The following is a 19,695-nucleotide window of genomic DNA, read 5'->3' as shown; positions in this document are numbered from 1 at the left end:
GAAAAGCTAACGGAAAAACGTCTAAGGTGGTACGGTCATGTACAGAGGCGTCCTGTAGACTACATGGTTAAGGTAGCGCTCGATATTTCAACGACGAAGCGAGTCAAGCGAGGACGTCGAAGACCACCTGCTACCTGGCTGACGACGGTTCAGCGAAACCTGAAAGACCTCAATATAGACGCCGACGTTGCACTCAATCGTGCAGAATGGAGGAAAAGAACAGGGAAGGCCGACCCCAAGTAAATGAGAACAAGGCCTAGCAGGATGATGATGACGTGGGTATCTTCCGCCCGGGGATTCTTAGCGCCACTTTTACAGGGTACTTAGCGCCGTAACGAGGAGTCGTACATGTCAAATGAGATTGGGCCATAAGCCCACCATGCTGGTTCAGTGCGGGTTGGTGGATCGCCAGAGGCTTGTTTGGTATTCCACAGGGTGACCACGTGCAGGAGAGGCTGGTCTGGGGTCCGTTACATGACATTCGGGCCCCTTGCATCGCATCCCCCAAATATTATCCTCCCCTTTGTTTATTTACTTTGGTAATTTTTGATCGTAAAAATATAGCCAAACAAAACAAGCTAAGAATACTCTAGTTTTAAAGAAAAACTAGTCTTATTTGCTAATTTTTTAAGACTGAAAGTCGCTTACTTTAGTAAATATTAATTAACATCCATGTAAAATGATTCTATTTGCGCTTTTTCTTTGAAATAAACTTTAAGTTATATCAAATAACTGGATATAGTGTCACTGTTCCATAAATTGAATAAATATTGCGAAGTCGTCATGTGACATTAAGCAAAACTAAACGGAATAGTGACATTACAATTTTCTTTTAATTGAATTATCTTAGAAATTAAACAAAAAAAACACAGTTTACTCAAATGACTCACAAGATTAGTTTAAAATCTAACAAAATATAGCAAAAAACTCTTTCTTTTATCTTTAGTACGGCAGTTTTAGACGTTTGAAGATTTCGAAAATTTTAAAGCTCTGTACCCAAAAAACACGTTTTTCGCTTAATGACACTGTGTTTCTCAAGGAGCGACATGTTCTCACGTCTACGTAATTTACTATCTATGCATCTCGCTCTCGCATATTAGTGCAAGTGAGATGCACAGAAAGTAATGTTACATATACTGATGGTAGCCGTGAATATGGAGGGTAGAGGTAAGGAGAATCCTTTATGACTTTATGAGAAAACTCCTTTATGGGAGAATATTTGCAAAAACTGGGCACGCTGTCAGCTATTATAATTTATCTAAATCTCTCCAGAGTAGCGAAAAAAAGAAAACCCATAAACCTAGTTTTTCATTGTATCAATACCGTACTAAAAATCATGGAGAATGGAAGATACTCGTATTTACAAGTGGAAAAACGTTTTCTCGTTTTGTATGGACGATTACGTAAGGACTGTATCGTTTATTATAAATACAACTTTACTTAGCCGTTTTTTCTGGTATTATGTTTTTATTAAAAAATTACACATATAGTTTAATTAGTGCTTTAATAATAAGTAACATTTCGTCCTGGGAGATCACGTAAAGCATATGGTTTGGACAATATTTACCCAATCCTCCCGAGTAACTACAACGATTTCGGACAAATACTACAAGAAAATTTACGGTTTGCGAACAAGATAAGTATTACACAAAAAAAATCGTACTATGTAAACAGCAATTACATATGATTCGTAAAGCGAAACATCTGGGCATAGTCTAATCATTTCTTTTAGTTGGAAAAAAAGTTTTGGATCTGTGCTTGGTGGCCTTTTTGAAAATATGGCATGTTACTTACGACAACCCCGACTTTGGTATACAATATAACCATCATGGAGCGTTTCTATCGACCTGTTCTAGCCATGGTTCAACGCCATGAATGTCCGTTAGGCTTTGGATTTCGGTAGATTCTTTTAGCTGTTTCCGTCATTTCCCTGGCGTCAGAAATTGACGGGAATCCAAAATGTTGCATAAAAAGTCGTTTTCATGTAAAGATAAAATACACCACATTTATTCTGTGGATGTTCAATTGAGCAATCATGAAAAGGACACTTAGATGGCATATTTTGGCAGCATATTAACCTTTTGTTTCTTTAAATCGTACTAAGGAATCGGTGAAATAGTCTCAAATTAAGCTCGATAGGCTTGTCCGAATTACATTTGCTAGAAGGTATTAAAATCATCATAAAGTCCCTAAAATAAAATAAATGTAAAACATTCTTATATCAGATATGTCTTAAAAATACCCCCAGATTATACCTTAAGAACATAGTAATACAAAATAATACACACGTCAACAGTTAGACCAGGTTTTATCTGTATTTATAATAAACGATACAGTCCTTAGTATACTTCCCTCTTAAGGTTTTTGACGGACACTTTTTCATTATTAATTACATGGAGATTGTATTCCTTACCTCTACCATCCACTAAGAGCATTTAGAAGGGAGATGTCATCGCTGTCATTTTCTTTACAAAACAGTCTGCCGATTTTTGCGGGGGAGGGGACGTCAAATGTATTGCTATTTCTACATGATTTGTACGTAACGTACAAATAGCCATGTCAGTCTATACAAAAGTTTGCACAATTGTGCAAGTTTTTCGGCAGAGGGGTAAGTAATAATGTCAACAAAAAAATAAAGAGTATACCTACGAGACTACTACGACTATGATATTTGATTTATTCGGTTGTCAATATAAAACAAATGTAGGTGTTGTATAAAACGCCTTATTTACTGAATTTCCCGGTAGATGTCGCTCTTTATGTTTAGAACTAGCGAACGGTTGTCTGTCGTGGGATACGTAAGATTTCTTAATTTATTTTTGTATATAGAGACGATTTGTGTGCCAGATTAAACATACTTCTGTTTATAATAACAAGGTGTTTGATTGAAGCTGCTTTCCCTTCGAAACCAGAGTCCAAGATTGTACATGGTCCCTCGAATCGGATAAGCGAGCGGCTTTTTGAAAGTTCAGTGCGGACCCACTTCGTCCCGTGGTTAGACGGGTAGAGTTTCCAGCTACCTGGGATTACTAGCGCCATCTAGCAACGAGTAGCCGAAGCTAAAAACGGAAGCGGATACGAGTGGCAGCAGTTTAGAGGTCAAGTGGCGACATCTAGTACCAGCAACTGGAAAAGGAGTTCAGCGAAGTGTGACGTCACATCAGTTCAGTGAGTTGTGTCAAGTGTGAATCGTGAGTACTTTAAAATTTATTTCAAGAGAGTTTCAACCTTGTGAACAATAATTAATTTTGTGATATTAGTTTATTTTGCTATGGAATTTTGAACTTTATTTACTAGAAGATATTTACTTTGAAGAATTCGATCGTTTACATGGACATAGAAAATATTTGGCTGTAGTTTATATGGAATATTAACTTAGAATAATTTAGTAGAGTAGACACTTAGAATAATTCGGAAAATCCTGTTGGAACGGGGAATCCACGCCCGATTTTGCTCAGAGTGTATCAAAGTTCAAACACTTGTAAAATTTTCAAATAATTTATAGTTTTTTAAAGTGTTTATTTCTTAGTATTTTTACAGTACGACTAAGTTAATTATCAAATTCAAACTCTGTTTTGCCTAAAGCTAATTCATTTGTAAATATCATGGATTCATTAATTAACTTTCAAAATGATTTGTCTAGTCGTATATTCAAGGCGCGAGTTAATTTCAAAAAATCTCCTAAGGCACGCATAACGGAGCATTTCATAGAGAGTCGGCTAGACACCCTAGAGCAGTTTTGGTCAGAATTCAGACAAGGTCATAAAGAGTTGATGCGTACATATGATTTAGCACTATTGAAAGCAAAAAGCTATATTGTTGAGGAGACTTATGACAAAACAGAAGATGAATACACAGATTACAGATGCGAATTGAAAGATGGTTTGGCTGACTTCATAAGTTTTCATTCAAGTCAGTCAAAGGTCAACAATGATGAAAACACTTTCACTAGGGCAAATTTTGTTAAACTGCCTAAATTAACAATTCCTAACTTTTCTGGCAAATATCAAGAGTGGACGACATTTAGGGATTTATTTGTGTCAATGATCCACAACAACAACTCTTTAGATAGTGTGCAAAAACTGCAATATCTAAAAAGCTATTTAACAGGAGAAGCAGAGCAGTTGTTGCGCAACATACCTGTTTTAGACTCAAACTATGATCGATGCTGGAGTTTGTTAGAACAACGATACAACAATAAAAAGTATCTGTCACATTGCATCCTTACACGGTTACTGAGTCAAAAGAATGCGACATCTGAATCTCCTGCTTTTCTGAAAGATTTGTTAGATACTTCAACAGATTGTTTGAGTGCACTGTCTAATCTAGGCATTGATGTTTCCACATGGGACATCATAGTTATACATCTGTTGACATTGAAATTAGATCCAGAGACACGTAAGCAATGGGAGCTTAATGTAGCAGCTAATTCGGCTTCAGATGCGTTGCCTACCTTTGATCAGTTCAAAGAGTTCTTGACCAGCCGGTACAGAGCTCTAGAGTTTATTGAGCCGAGAAACATCAATAAGGTCACCAGTGCTTACGAGAAACCTTCGAGTAGTTCAAACAAACAAAATGTATTTCACATTGCTAGCGCACCTGTGTTAGCGTGCGAATTTTGTAGAGAGCCTCACAAACTGTGTTTTTGCAAGAAGTTTGCAAACCAGGACTTAGTTAAAAGACATGAGTTTGTAACAAAAAATAGAATATGTTACAATTGTTTAGGGAGTAATCACACTGTTAAATTTTGCCAAAAAACCACTAGTTGTCGAATTTGTCGTAGAAAGCACCATTCCTTGCTTCATTCAAGGGAGGTCTCAACTTTAGCTGCCAATTTAGGGAATGTAGGTCAGGTAGCTAAAGGTGTTTCGGAGGAAGCCACACACGTCACTCCAGAGAACAAACAAACAGAGATCAAGCCGATAGTCAACTGCCATGCGACAGAGATTGCTAAAGAAGAAACATTATTACCCACAGCTCTTGTAAAGGCTGAGTCGCAGACAGGTGATTATCAGGTAACACGCGCGTTGATAGATCAATGCTCACAGGCTTCATTTGTCACTGAAGCTGCTGTGAAGGCATTAGGGATAAAGAAATTTCCTATTAAAAGTTCAATCACAGGATTAGGTGGCGAACAGACCTCTGAGGTCCCTAAGTATGCAGTTGAGTTGAAAGTTCAATCGCTCACCAATCCCACCTTCAAGATTGCAGTGAAGGCTTATGTTATAAAGAAGATCACTACTTACCTCCCAAGCGAGAAAGTAGTAGCTCCGGAGTGGGCTGTGTTAAACCAGATCAAGTTGGCCGATCCAACGTATAGTTCACCCAACGAAGTAGATGTGCTGTTGGGAGGCAAGGTTTATTGCCATATAATTATGGATGGACTGCTGAAAGGTCCAAATGGATTTCCACTAGCTCAGCGCACCACGCTCGGGTGGATTTTATCGGGCCCACTAGATTTTGCAAATGTAAATGAAAATGTTACCGTCTTACACACGCAGGTACTTGAAGAGAAGAAGTATTTCACCAAGATAAAAACAAAACCTTCAGTTCACTTCAAACAGCTGAATGCAGAAATAGAGTACAAAGATCGTCATGTATCTAAGCCGATGAGAAGAAAGGAGAACAGGAACATGGTTAGGTTGCCTTTCACTCGCGGTCACACCTGCAAGACTCCAAAATCTCACCTTCCTTACAGCGCAGTTGTCGGTAAATGAGAAGGTCCTGAAAAAGCAGTCAAGGTTCACAAATTACTGACGACCGTACGGCCTCGAAACTATACTCGTACTTACCAGGAAATGTTCTGAATCAGATTACTTTTCAGAAGTTTAGTGTGGAGAAACTGTCAAATGAATAAAGGAAGTTCAACCTGCAAATAAAAATGGCTTATATAATTAAGAATTAGAAAAGAATACTTACCTGTTATTAATAAAAAGAGAATTTCAGCAGTCAGTGAAGCTGTCGTTGCTATCGCTACCTGCAATTAAAGAAAATTTAGTATCTGATGTGTTACATCACAAGTTATAATAGCAATGAGATTTATATAAAGTAAAGCATAGCAATTTTAATATATCTGAAACATTGTTTATTTTTAGATATTTTACTCACCGTGATTCCCAGAAGATCTTCAGTTTAAATTAGGTCACAAGTGTCACAACGTAGTTGTCAAAACCTTAAGTAGTTTATCATTTAAAATTGGTAATATTTACATTTTTTAGTTCTCGTTAAAATATACTATTCTTCCTAGAAAAAACTGAAGTTGAAGATGTCTTTTGAAGAAAGGGAATAATCTGCTTCAATCTTCTTTTGTTTTTATTAACTGTGGTTTTTCGGCAGAATTATTCAAATTATTCCTATTTAGATCTGTTTTATTTAAAACAATATGAGTTAAGTCCGTAAGTTTACTTACTTAAGTTCAAAACTGTCTTAACAGTTACATGTTAATGGGTTGTTGTATAATGTAGAGTTTAAGTTCATGTTATGTTGTGAAGATTAAGAGTTTTATGTTTTGTTTATGCAAATGTGTCAAAGAAAACTGAGCCCACCTATGATTTGTATTCAGTTCACTTTTGATTCCTTGGTTACCTCAAGGTGGGCGGTTATGATGAAGGACATGTCGTCCTTGGTGGGCGGTATGTATAAAACGCCTTATTTACTGAATTTCCCGGTAGATGTCGCTCTTTATGTTTAGAACTAGCGAACGGTTGTCTGTCGTGGGATACGTAAGATTTCTTAATTTATTTTTGTATATAGAGACGATTTGTGTGCCAGATTAAACATACTTCTGTTTATAATAACAAGGTGTTTGATTGAAGCTGCTTTCCCTTCGAAACCAGAGTCCAAGATTGTACAGGTGTTCTTTCTTCTCGTATGACACGCCATTACTATGTAGTCTTGCTTGAGATTAATAAACATTACCTATATGGTGTTAAAACAAGCTTTTCTTTCCTGCTTGGAACCCTAATCCTAAATCCTAACAGTAAGCACTCAATGGCCACTCCAGTTATTAAATGCTCTAAGACCAATTTTGTCACTATGTTACTGACTCAACCTTCATTCTACAATTTTTTAAAGATTTGACGTTGCCATAGTTACGAAAATAATAAACACATCAACATGTTAGTAAACAATGTATAAATTAAAATATATTGTATTCAAGACAAAAATTGCAAAATATGATAATTACGTAAACATCATTAATAATCGAGTTAAAATTATGACTTTGCGTGTTAAAAAATAGGAAGCAAAGTATACGGCGCGATTATACAGGCTACTTTTGGCTACATATTTACTACCTACCTATGACGAAAATAGTACACACATGAGAAGAAATCTTAAAATAGGTATGTATTATAATGGTCCGCTTCAGTCCGCATCATGACAGCGGCCGTCTCCTACTGCTAAGTAACATTATCTAATAGAGTGTGCGCAAAGAGAAGAGTCGTGAAATTTAGGGGAGCCCATACATTATACCTACGACTCTTCTCTTTCCGCACAGACCCTACGTATAGACCTTAATAGCGATCTTAATTTTATAGTACCTATATGATCTCGAATCTCGAGTATATTTCAGTGCCAAGCGCCCCACTTCCAATACAAAATGAACCCACGCAGCGGGTTTTTGGCAATAAATGTGTTTAAATCTTATTTAAATTTTCAGATTCTGGACCACCAGCAAAAGTTTTTGAAGAAAGTTTTATATTTCCTGTTACCTACCAAGTTTACATGAAAAACGATTACCTAGGTACCAAACACAATAATTTGAACAACGGAAAATAAAATAATACTTACTTAGTACTTAAAGAAAAATAAATAAACTCACAGAACATTTGTATGTTTTATTTTATTTAAGATAATAATGCTTAATAAAATACGTAGCAATTCTTGTGTAAATATTATAATAGGTCTTGCGGTATGTTCTTACTATGTGTTATGTGCACCCAGCAACAAAAACAGCAACATGTCTATGTACCGCTCCTTGTATTAAGCCTTAATTTTTAATACATATGTAACTTCTACATGCATACGCATGCATACATGATGCAATCCGGGTTTTCATGGAAATGTTGTTTTCAATCAGCTTCTTGCCTAAAACCAAAAACTGCTCGTAAGCAATGTGATTTTCGCAAATATAGCAGTAGAAATAGGAAAACATGATGTCAAGTATAACTCATTACCTTTGTACTAAATCAGCCTGTTATCGAACTATTAATTGATTTATCTCTTAAAGTTTTGCTTGAAGTTCACATACTGTTATAAATTTAATACATATTACGTTGAAAATTGTATTAATATTCGTGAAAAATCTGCGTATTTGTTGTGTTTACAAGTTGACAGAAATGTCACGTTGAAAACGCACGTATTTTTCCATGACATCGCTCACGTTTACTCGCGTAAAGTATTTACGCAGAATAATTCTGGCTCAGTTTTCATTATATAATTAGAAAGAGAGCGTTTTAGGTGTGAAGTTAGGCAAGTATGGAAAACTCGCGTAAAAACGTTTGTAACTCATGGTACCAATTGAAATTTTTAGTTCTTTACGTGACCGGTAGAGGCACTGTACAATTATTACATACATTTTCCTTAACTTTCTCACTATCGACTGTCATTCACGGAACTCATAGTAGAGCTAATTGACAAGACGAATGGGGTGCGGTACGTCTGACCTTGACTAAGATTGCTTCCATGTAATTGTTTCGGGCTAGTATGTATATCGAAATTTGAATTAATGGCAAGCAATCGAAATCGGACGGCAGTTGAAATGTTCAAAGGACTTTGTTAACTGTTTCGACTTTGAACCAGTCCACCACACGCTAAAATATATCCAATATCAACAATTAAATTCTGTGTGTATTGTACGGTTGTGGGTCTAATTGTTTTCGTCGTACGTTTGACACATTATACTATTGAAATCATGCTGAAATCAGAAAGAAAGAAATAGGCTTGGAGTGCTCACCCTATACAAAGAATTATAAAAAGTTTTAATCGAGCTTTGCGATAACTTATCTTATTTGTATTAAGATTTAAGGTTAATAAATATTATGTTTTTAGCGAGTTTTAATGTTATAAGTGAGCAGTCTCACTGAGCACTCTAAATAATGGGCCCGATTCGGATTTTGAAATAGGCATCTATAGACATCACCAAGATACGATAACGATAACGATAATATGTTTAAGATCTAACCTGTCAAATTTGACATTTGCGCGATTCTGGGAGATACTCTTGAACGATTTCCACAGGATATGACAACTTAGAGATCCAATTCACATCTAATAGATATCTTACTCTATCTAACGTAAAAGTGACATTGGTTGCCCGAATTGCGCTGCAAAAGAGAACTAGTTGATATCTAAACTATAACGTATCTAGAATGGATTTAGTACGTGTCGTCTCTTGTGAATGTCTTGAAGTTCGAATACGGCAGTATTTCTTTAGAAAAATCAGTACAATTTGTTTTTGAAGACAAAATAGTCATTTTAGATGAGTTTCATAGAAATTCTACTGGGAATATATTGGACTTCTTTTTATCAAGCATTAAAATAAATAATCTTACTTTGTTTCTAAAATTACATCGACTTCCATTAGAGTACCATGCCGGTTCATGCCTTACCATCTTAAAAGCTTCCATCCTGCGATCATATATAACCATGGATACCGCCTTTAGGAACATTACCGTTCAAATTCTCGGGCCAAATTAGCACACATACACAATTACGCCTACATTGAAATAAGACGACGCGTTTACAGAGCCTGTAATCAAAGCTGGTAAACGAAATAATAGTCATCTTTATTACACTAATGGTACATAGCTAAGTGTAGATGAAATGCATATAGCGGAGGCAGTTATAAAGTTGACCCAAAATTTTTTTATTAAGCTATGAGCTTAATCATATATGTTCCTTGAGTAATTCTAAGCATTTCAAGCCTGGGAGGCAATAAGAAATGTGTGTCTACTCGGATTTGTAATGGATTCAAACTTTCAACCTCTTTTTAACCCTGTTAGGGGATGAATTTTACAAAACGCTGAAATTACTTTTCCTGTCTTTTAATAATATCCCCAAATACAAAGATTCAAGTCCCGCGTTCGAAAAATTTTATGATATCCATACAAACTTTCAACCCCTTTTTCACCACCTTAGGGGATGAATTTTCAAAAACGCTGAAATTAGTTTTCTTGTATGTTTATAATATATCGTTTTACGAAGTTTCAAATTCCTAGCTTAAAATAAAACTTGAACCCCATACAAACTTTCATCCCCTTTTTAACCCCCTTAGGGGTTGAATTTCCCAAAATCGCTTCTTATCTCTTGTACACTTTATAAATGTAATCTAGTGTGCAAATTTCAACTTTCTATCTTTTGTAGTTTCGGCTCCGCGTAGCAAAAATCTCCAACCAAATTTTTCACCTTTTTACGTTTTTCTTGTAAAATTACTATGAAACTGAAAAAAACAAATATCAGCAATGAATTCTACGTCTTTGGTTTATACGAAAATGATACCAAACTTGCCCAAGTACCCACCAGGATCAGAATAGATTTTTTTTAAAGATGACGGGTGGCGGCCGTCTTTGTACCCCACCCTCCCCCCCACCCCAGGCTAGAAATGCTTAGAATTACTCAAATATCAGATGTGATGAAGCTCATAGCTTAATAAAAAATTTTTGGGTCATGTATGGCAGCGTTACATAACTGATTCCAGTAATATAATGTCAATAACTACCAATCAGCGACATTAATCCTCTAATAACCTTCTTGCTGTACGTACTGGCCGCTGAGAGTTCGCGGTTCATATTTGATTAGAATATGACTTGGACAGGGACAGGTTTATGCCATACATTGAAGAACCAGTCAAATAATTCACGTATAATAATTTAATGCAGATTAAAAGATAACTAGTTAAAATATTGTTATAAAATGACAGACTAACTCAACATAAGTAAATATATCATTGTTGTATAAATGTATTCCGCTATAATAAGTATTTTGTATATTTTATTATCAATCTGTATGGCAGTGCGAATTCACGTTCAGGTATAGTCTGTCCGTTTTTCTAAGATCAAGTACGCCATAGTAAATGTAGGGCGAACTTGATCTTAAAAATCGGACTGGCTATACAGTCTGCAAAATTTACACGGGTACACGAATCGGGTCAAAAATATTTGAATAGGCGGAGTCACAATAAATCCCCACTTTCAGTTACAATGGAAATATTTTATATGTATATAGCCGGTCAAGCAAGTTTGTCAGTAGAAAAAGGTGCAAAATTAAAATTTTGTTTGGGACCACACCCGTTCGCGCGCTTACATTTTCTAAATTTGCCGCTCATTTCTACTGACGGAAATGGCTTGAGAGAGAACCTACATATATGTGACGGTAGAGGGTGGATACGAATGATCAACATTTTCAGATAATGTGTGTATTTGTTAAATGAATTCAGTGGAAGAGTATCTACATATAGGAGACCGGGTATGATTATCTCACGAGTTATATCTCATGAATAGAACATATTCTAGATATCTTTCCAGGCATCCACTTAATTTCATGTCTCTCTAATTGGACAGCTTTTTTCCATAGGTCTCTGCGAATAGCATCTTGTGGGAATCTGAATGGAAAGTAATGTAAAATGATAATATCAAATTTGATTATTAATTTGGAATAATTAGGTAGTTTTTTTTACAGCTCCATCTCATGAAATAAAAAAGGAAAATACAAATCTGTAAGAAAGAATTCATTACTACATTTATAATTATATAGAAAATACCTAAACCAAGCACAAGTTAATAAAATAGTCTACTACATTTGGCATAACACCATCCCTATTATCCTCGCAATTTAAAAAGTCGTATGTTGTTATGAAAGTCGTATGCAGTTGTTACGTTTTAGCTTAGCACGGTAGTATTGAAAACAAATCGTCATGTTTATTCCAAATTTTACTGAAGTTATCTGTTTACTACAAGTGAAAAGTGATTCCACTATCCTTGGTATGAACTAAAATAACTTCTGCACCACTTTACGACACATGAAGACATTTTTAATTACAAAAAAACGTTGTTTTTATAAATCAATTTAGTCATCCGTCACTGACTGTCATCTCGGACGAACTGAAGTTGCGAATCGAATAGTTTGTAAGCACCGCCTACAAACGAATAGTTTACGTTGGGTCATAACTGAGCGGACAGAATACTTCCATGTATATCAGTTCGCTGCTTCCATCATTTCCTGAAGTGAATTGGCCACAACACCCAAGGATAAACCTTTTACTTAAGAACAAAACATCAATTTCCTTGAGATCTCATGTGCCTATGGTGCCGTTAGGGACTCGATATCTGAGCGAAGGTTTGAGGGAGCAATCTTTTAGTGAATTTGAACGTTTAGGACCAAGGGCGAGAGTTAAATGCATAGCTTTTGCATTAAGTGTATGCTCAGGGACATGGGGTATGTTAAGATAATTGTGGTATATAAAGAATAAAATTTCCAAAATATTCCTTCAATTAACATAAGTATTATTCCTTAGACATGCCATAAAGTCATAACATAAAAGACGCCGAGCTGTATTTGCGCAACAAAGGTGAAATGTTTAGCCGGCTTGAAAGCGGCTCAGTAAATATCATTTATAATGAAATGAATAAATAAATAAAATATTAAAGGACATTCTTACACAGACTGACCAAGTCCCACAATAAGCTCAAGAAGGCTTTTGTTATGGGTACTCAGACAACGATATATTTAACATAAATACAAATACTTACATAGAAAACACCCATGATACAGGAACACATATCATCACACAAATAAATGCCCTTACCGGAATTCGAACCCAGGACTACCGGCTTCATAGGTTTTCATAATAATTATTATTATATATATGATCAAAAATATCGATGGGCTCCTAGATTAGTGTATCTGCATATTTTAATTATAGATGGGTGTATATTTAGCGGGACAGCAAGCTGCAAGGTTGCATGGACACATTTTTAACGAATTCATTCAAAAAGTAGCCATAGAATTTTGCGGCTGGGTGTACATTTTCAAAGGTTTCGGTTAATTAGTCATCTTATATACAGGTACCTAGCTGATATTTAATCGACTTTAAAGTATCGCGAGACATACTAACATGAAATCAATGTAACATCCATGTTTTGTTAAATCTAAAGACGATTAATTTGTAAGAAACAATACGAGCCTTGATTGATTTAAGGTAAGGGATGGGATGTTCCTTTCGTCAAGTTAACCACCCCTTTTATACACCTGTCAGCACGAGCTGGTAAACTATCTTAGATTGGAATAGTTTAGTAGGCCCTGGCATTTGTCTGCTCCGTGAGCGTGAAAATCTCGGCCTTGCTTGTTTAGAACTTTGTTTATCTACGCAGGATGTGTGCCATGCCAGGATCCTTATCGTGCGAGAGTGGCAAAATAAAGCACCAGTCTTTTATCATCTAACGGTGTCAGAACCTGACGTTTGGTGTTGCGTTACCGTCCCGATTGCGTAAGCATAAGAGTGACGTGATGGAAACGCGTCGCTGTCATTGTCAATTTCTATAGTAAAATGAACAGTATTGCAGCTGCAGTTGGAAATGGAATGTCACTCTTATAGGCACGTAGTTCGATAATTATCTCATTACATTTTACTTTTCATATGTGTGTGGTGTTAAAATATCGTGGATTCAAACCTTGGTTGTACTATACAAAGCAGAAAAATCGTTGAAATCGTGGAATAAAGATGACTAAAAGTTTAGTCAGGATCCTTATCTTATGATACTGAGACAATAGGTTAATTGTTAATTTAGAAACATAATTAACGAAATAGTTTATTTTATTAATACCTACAACTCGACATTGAAACAAAACTATGTAGTCAACGGTAAAAATATGGGTGTAGACAACTTACTCAAAAATATGTCCCATAGTTCTTAATTCACTGACATAAGAGTTATGGGACATATTTTTGAAATGATTTGTACACCCATATTTTTACCGTTGACTGTACTTACCTACCTACAACTATACGCTACCTGCAGCCTTTTTAACTTTGTTAAAAAACTAAAGCCCTACCTATCTGTAATTAAAAGATATAAATTATGAAATTACTCAGGAGTAAAAACCCCTCAGCAAATTAAAATCGAATCGTTTCAACAAGGTCGTTCGTTCCTTGCCAAAAGGCCAGTAAATCCAAAGTTAATTTGACAATGCCTCATTCACGTCACATTAACCAGAGGACCAAGGTTGTCAAAAATACGAGTATGTGTTACGTGCAGGGGTGTATCTCTGCTAAACCCCCCGGGTCTCGTTATTCGCCCATAGTAATTATCCTTGAAGCTTTCCGGAGGAGCAGCGTTACGCAATGGGTCCTCTACGTTTATACGTCTTCCAGAAGGTCATTGGTTAGGGTTCGGTTGTATTTAAAATGATGCGACTTGTATATTGAGTTATTGTTTACGATTTACGGTTCTACTTACGTTAGTACTAGCCTCCGTCCGTGACTTCGTCCGCGTAGAGGTTGTTAAAAACTTTCAACTCCATTTTCACCCCCTTACGGCCTGAATTTAATAAAATCCTTTCTTAGACGAGCTCGACAGTATGAACTATTGAAAGCTGTCAGCTTATACATTTGAAAGCTGATGAATTATTATTTGTAGATATACATATGTATGTTACACACTACACAGGCTGGAAAATATTCTTATTTTTTTAACAATTATAATTGTATTCTAAATTAAATGTAATAAATAATTCATGTAAAAATATACTTATAGATTATTGGCCCGAATTCAGAACTTTTTCATTGCTCAATATCTCGTCTTTGATAACTACTTTATTAGAAGAGTAATTGGGTTTATGTGTTTTGTAGACCGCCTATCCATAACCTGGCCTTGAATCTGAACCTGACAGCCTTGTTTGTTATACTATCAAGGTCACAATTTGTTGATACTAGACACAAATTAGGTACACAAAAGCGAAGTGAAATTTTCATAATGTTTTTGTTAAGTGATGGAAATGAAACTTCGATAGAAATTCCTAGCCATATTAAATATTTTTTACAACGCAACGGGAAAACAAATTAGAGCATCAAATATTAACCACATCGATGGGCAATGTTTTTGTTTTAATACTTAATTATATTATACTGACGACCTGTCTGACCTAAACAGTTGGTAGTGACCTTGCCTATGAAGCCGATGGTCCTGGGGCATTTATTTGTGTGATGAGCAAGGATATTTGTTTAATTCATGGGAGTGTTCTATATACATAAGTATTTATATCTGCATATATCGTTGTCTATGTACACACAACACAAGCCTTAATGAGTTTACAGTGGGGCTTAGTCAATTTGAGTAATAATAATGTCAATAATCGTTCTATACTATTTTTTATTATAAATTCAAATCATAGACATAGTACAATATAAAATTATAAAAACAAACAATAAATATGACGATCACATTTTGTTCAAAAAAAGTTTTGTCCTCTTAAATGCAAAACAATGCTTGATTGTGCGTATCCACGCAAAGTCAAACATTCATATACGTAAATCATCCTTGTAATTAAATATTCTTTTTAATTTGTAAACGAAACAAATGGTCTATCGACTATTAATTTTGAGCTAATCTGGGTACTTCGTCCTGCAAATTAATGATGGACGGCAATGATGGGCGCGTGGTGCCTGACGACTGGTACAACGGGCGCAGCGTGGACGACCGGCACGGGGTGCACCAGTGGCGCTGCGTGCACGATAGGGTGCCCGTGGTGGACCACGGAGCTCGTGTGGGACACCGCCACGGGATGGGCCACCACGGGGGCCACGTGAGCGACAGGGACCACGGGTGCGATGACGCCGGCTTGCGCGACCGCAATAAAGGCGACAATGAGCGTCTGAAAACGTTATCCATTTTAAGGCTCCTCTTCACGTTGGGCCAACGCCAACGCCAACGAGGGACGCATTTATGCGTTAGAGGGAGCAAGTGATATTGCTATCTCATTCTACCGCATGGCTGCGTCCCTCGTTGGCGTTGGCGTTGGCCCAACGTGTAGAGGAGCCTTTACATAACATGTCTATCGCACAAATTGCAAAATCAAGTTGAAAATTCCAACGAAATTTCGACAGATGCGAAAGCGTTAAGTGAAAATATGGCACCTTTAAATCATTTGTCACGTCATCGAGATTAAAAATTCGTCCTTCATATTCGACTTACGGTGTCAGAAAAATTTGAATCAAAATTGTTTTTTTTGGCAGAAGTATTTTTCACCAAATATTCTTTTTTGTTGAGAGATTATTAAATTAGACTTTCACAGACTGAAAGGATACTGATACAATAACAACAAATAATCAGAATAGAGCTGAACTTACGGCGTGATTCGGGAAATGAATTAGACATTCACTAGATATGAAATAGTAACGATATGTGACGTTTCACGGCAAAAGGTACCTTATGGCCGCAATAATATTGGAGCGGCTTTAATAATGGCGTTTAAGCGCAGACCGTTTTTCTTGGAACGTCACATATCGTTACTATTTCATATCTAGTGAATGTCTAATCCATTTCCCGAATCGCGCCGTTAGAGAGTTACCTAGGTACAGTATTGTTTTGGAAATTTTGGTTTGAAATAAATTATGTCACGTATTGCAAATTTCATTTGTCTTTGATAAAAATAATAAATTGTTAAGTCATCGTCGGATTCGGATTTCGAATGCTCAATTTCGGCTCACGAAAATGTGGAAATCGGCGAAATGCTATTTTTGAAAGGCGAGCGTTTGTTTTTTGAAATGTGAAATTCCTCTGAGTTTACATAGTAACATGCGAATGTGTTTCATATAGTAACTATTTAAACTGAACTACTTACTATTGGACTATTAACGTAATTACTAATTGAAGAAGCTCCCCAATTAAGGAAAATCCCCAAGAATCCTTTTTGTTTGAAAAGTCTTTATCTTATTTACTTCCAAACGGTATATTGCATTCGCAATAACTAAATTTCACTAACTTTGAAATACTCGTCTTATCTTATCAACGAACCAAATAGTTCTGAAAATAAATAATGACATTTCTAGCTTGCGAGAAGTTTCACCTGAGTTTATTATTGATGAATTTTGTTTTCAAGGTCACTTGAAATTGTTATAGAAACTTTAAATATATTGGAAGGGAATTATGCGAGAGTATTTTCAGAACGCTTTGTCTTCACATGCGCCAACATCGTTTACATATTTGGGTACGCTTAATTTAACATTATGGTTTAATAATAACATTATAGAATTAGTTTATAAAGTTTAGAATGACATACTAAGGTTAACGTTAAAAATATCTTAAAATATCTATCTTCAATTTGTAATTAAATCTATTATTTCCCCTTATTATGTATAGGAATTATTTATTAATTACATTTTTATAACATAATAAAACACTTATAAATATATTCTTTGACCTAAGTCGTAGTTTGTAATTTACATTAAAAATACCTAAATTTCGCCTTAATTAACGTTACATAATACCGGGTGTGGCCAGTAATATGAGCAAAAAATTAAACTGTATTCTGTACTCCTCATACTGACCAACTTTTGTTCAGCGACTTTTAAAAATAACTTGTGGTTTGATTTTTAATACACTTTAAAGTTTATTCTAAGACGCAATGTATTGCGAATTTTGTTATGTTTAAAGGCGTGACAAGCAACGTCAATCACAATGATATGGCGTGGCGATGGCGTCCATTGAAGATAATATTTATTTTGTATGAAAAATAGGGAGTCTAAATACTTCATAATTTTTAAAAGTTGATGAACAAAAGTGTCACAGTTTGAGGAGTACAATCTATGTTTTAATTATTTGCTCGTGTTACAGGCCACACCCGGTATAATTGAGTTACCTAATAGCTATGCTCATTTATTAATTGCAATGATTGTTAATTGATGACGATGATAGTTTTAATATATTATTATTGGTACCAATCACCGCACGTGCATAACAGTAATCTCACCAGTTTGAACATCGTTAGGTTGTTTGTGGGTAAGATCTTCTAATGGAGACTGTACGGGGTAGACTGGGTCCTGTCCTTTTATAGCGCCTTCATGTCCTACGGTCTAGGCTATGCATCTAGTTGTAATAAATCTTGTGCGTTTGGCAATATGCAACTTGAGCGCACAATTGTATAGTCTGGATATTTAATAATGGCTACTCTTTGCTGGCTGATTAATCGTTAAATCTAGGTAAATACATAATTTACCTCGAATTCCTAATTGATTTCTAATTTAGGTACATAATTAATTTCAGGCAGCAACCGATGTTTATTCAGCATAATATGTAGTAAAAACCAAAATAATATAATTTGTTTCTGTATGGTTACATACCTGTGCATATAATTCAATTGAAAAGAAATCGTAAGAAGTTCAAAATTAGTAAATGTAACTGAATTGTTAATTTTGTTTTATTAATCAGCTATTCATCATCATCATCTCAGCCATAAGACGTCCACTGCTGAACATAGGCCTCCCCCTTTTTTGGGGGGTGAATGCCATAATCGCCACGCTTGGCAGGCGGGTTGGCGATCGCAGTTGAGTACACCGAATTTGAGGGACGCTGCTGCCCGTCCACCGGTGGTCTTGGACGTGGTTTAAGGACATACCCGGGTCCTAGACGTAGTTTAAGGACATACCACTAGTTAAATCAGCTATGATTAGAATGTAACTTATTCTATACAAGTAGTTAGTTTAAAGTTAAGGTAAAAAAATGTATATTATGTGCAGCCAACTGTAAAAATATGGGTGTAGCCAACTTATTCAAAAATATGTCCTATAATTCTTGATTCGCTGACATAAGAGCTACGGGACATATTTTTGAGATGATTTGACCCATATTTTGTTATAGTTGATATACTATACCTATCTGTCCCACATAACTTAACTGGCCTTCATCAGCAGTTCTATTAATATTTGAAGAATACAAACGATTTCTCCAGGACCCCATAGTCAGATCCTTACCAGGACTATCAATAAAATAGGTAATTATTGCCCATTTCAATCTAGCAGCCTTCGAGATGTCCCGAAAAAGGACCCAAGTATTAAGAACCCGAGATTTTAGAGTATGTTTAAAGCAGGCCACTAACGAGCCTTCCAAATGGATGCCGTTACAATGGATTCATCCAAATGGACGGCATCCTAATATTAAGCATTGTACGTTTTTGACATTCACGGACCGATTTTGGATTGCAGCCACGCTATTTGGACTGTTGGAAGGCTCGTCAGTGGCCACCTAATACGCACGAACCAATCCACAAAACCATTTCTATACATTTAATGCTACCGTATGAGTCAGGTTTCGAGCCACGATAAAACGATAAGTAGAGACCTTAAGTAAATGTCTTTACCTGTATAATATAATAAGTGTTTGTTTTTTTAATTACTAAAAGCAATTTATCTTACATATTTTTATACTCTTTGTTAGGTGTATTATAGAGAACTTAACTCGAAGTTAACTATCGTAACCTAACCTCTATAACCTCTTCTCTGTTAATAATTGTTGTAATAAATGCTTTACCAATTGTAAATTACTGAAAACAGCTTCAATAGTGCGAAATTATATGTGCCAATAAAATTTAGCAAAATAAATATAAGTAAATTTTATATTCTACGTGTGTCATCCTAATGTATTTTAAAAGGCACTTAATCTTAATCCACGTGACAAGCAAGCCTAAACACTTAAATAATAA

General features: G+C 35.7%; 2 protein-coding genes across 2 annotated transcripts in view; one reads left to right on the top strand and one right to left on the bottom strand.

The window, feature by feature from the left end:
* The window catches only part of LOC134676414 (neuropeptide SIFamide receptor-like), a 114,031-nt gene that overhangs the window by 52,386 nt on the left and 41,950 nt on the right, over nucleotides 1-19,695 (top strand). The gene's annotated exons all lie outside the window — the stretch shown is intronic.
* Nucleotides 15,586-18,094, bottom strand: LOC134676724 (A-kinase anchor protein 14-like). Its single transcript, XM_063535112.1, has 2 exons — nucleotides 17,968-18,094; nucleotides 15,586-15,870 (listed from the first exon to the last, which is right to left on the bottom strand). Exons 1-2 carry the CDS (start codon nucleotides 17,977-17,979, stop codon nucleotides 15,628-15,630), a joined length of 255 nt encoding a protein of 84 aa, XP_063391182.1. The 5' UTR covers nucleotides 17,980-18,094; the 3' UTR covers nucleotides 15,586-15,627.

This window comes from Cydia fagiglandana, chromosome 2 (assembly GCF_963556715.1).
Source record: "Cydia fagiglandana chromosome 2, ilCydFagi1.1, whole genome shotgun sequence".
Lineage (NCBI taxonomy): Eukaryota > Metazoa > Arthropoda > Insecta > Lepidoptera > Tortricidae > Cydia > Cydia fagiglandana.
Note: the sequence above shows the minus strand (reverse complement) of the source record. Positions and strands in the feature narration are given on the sequence as shown.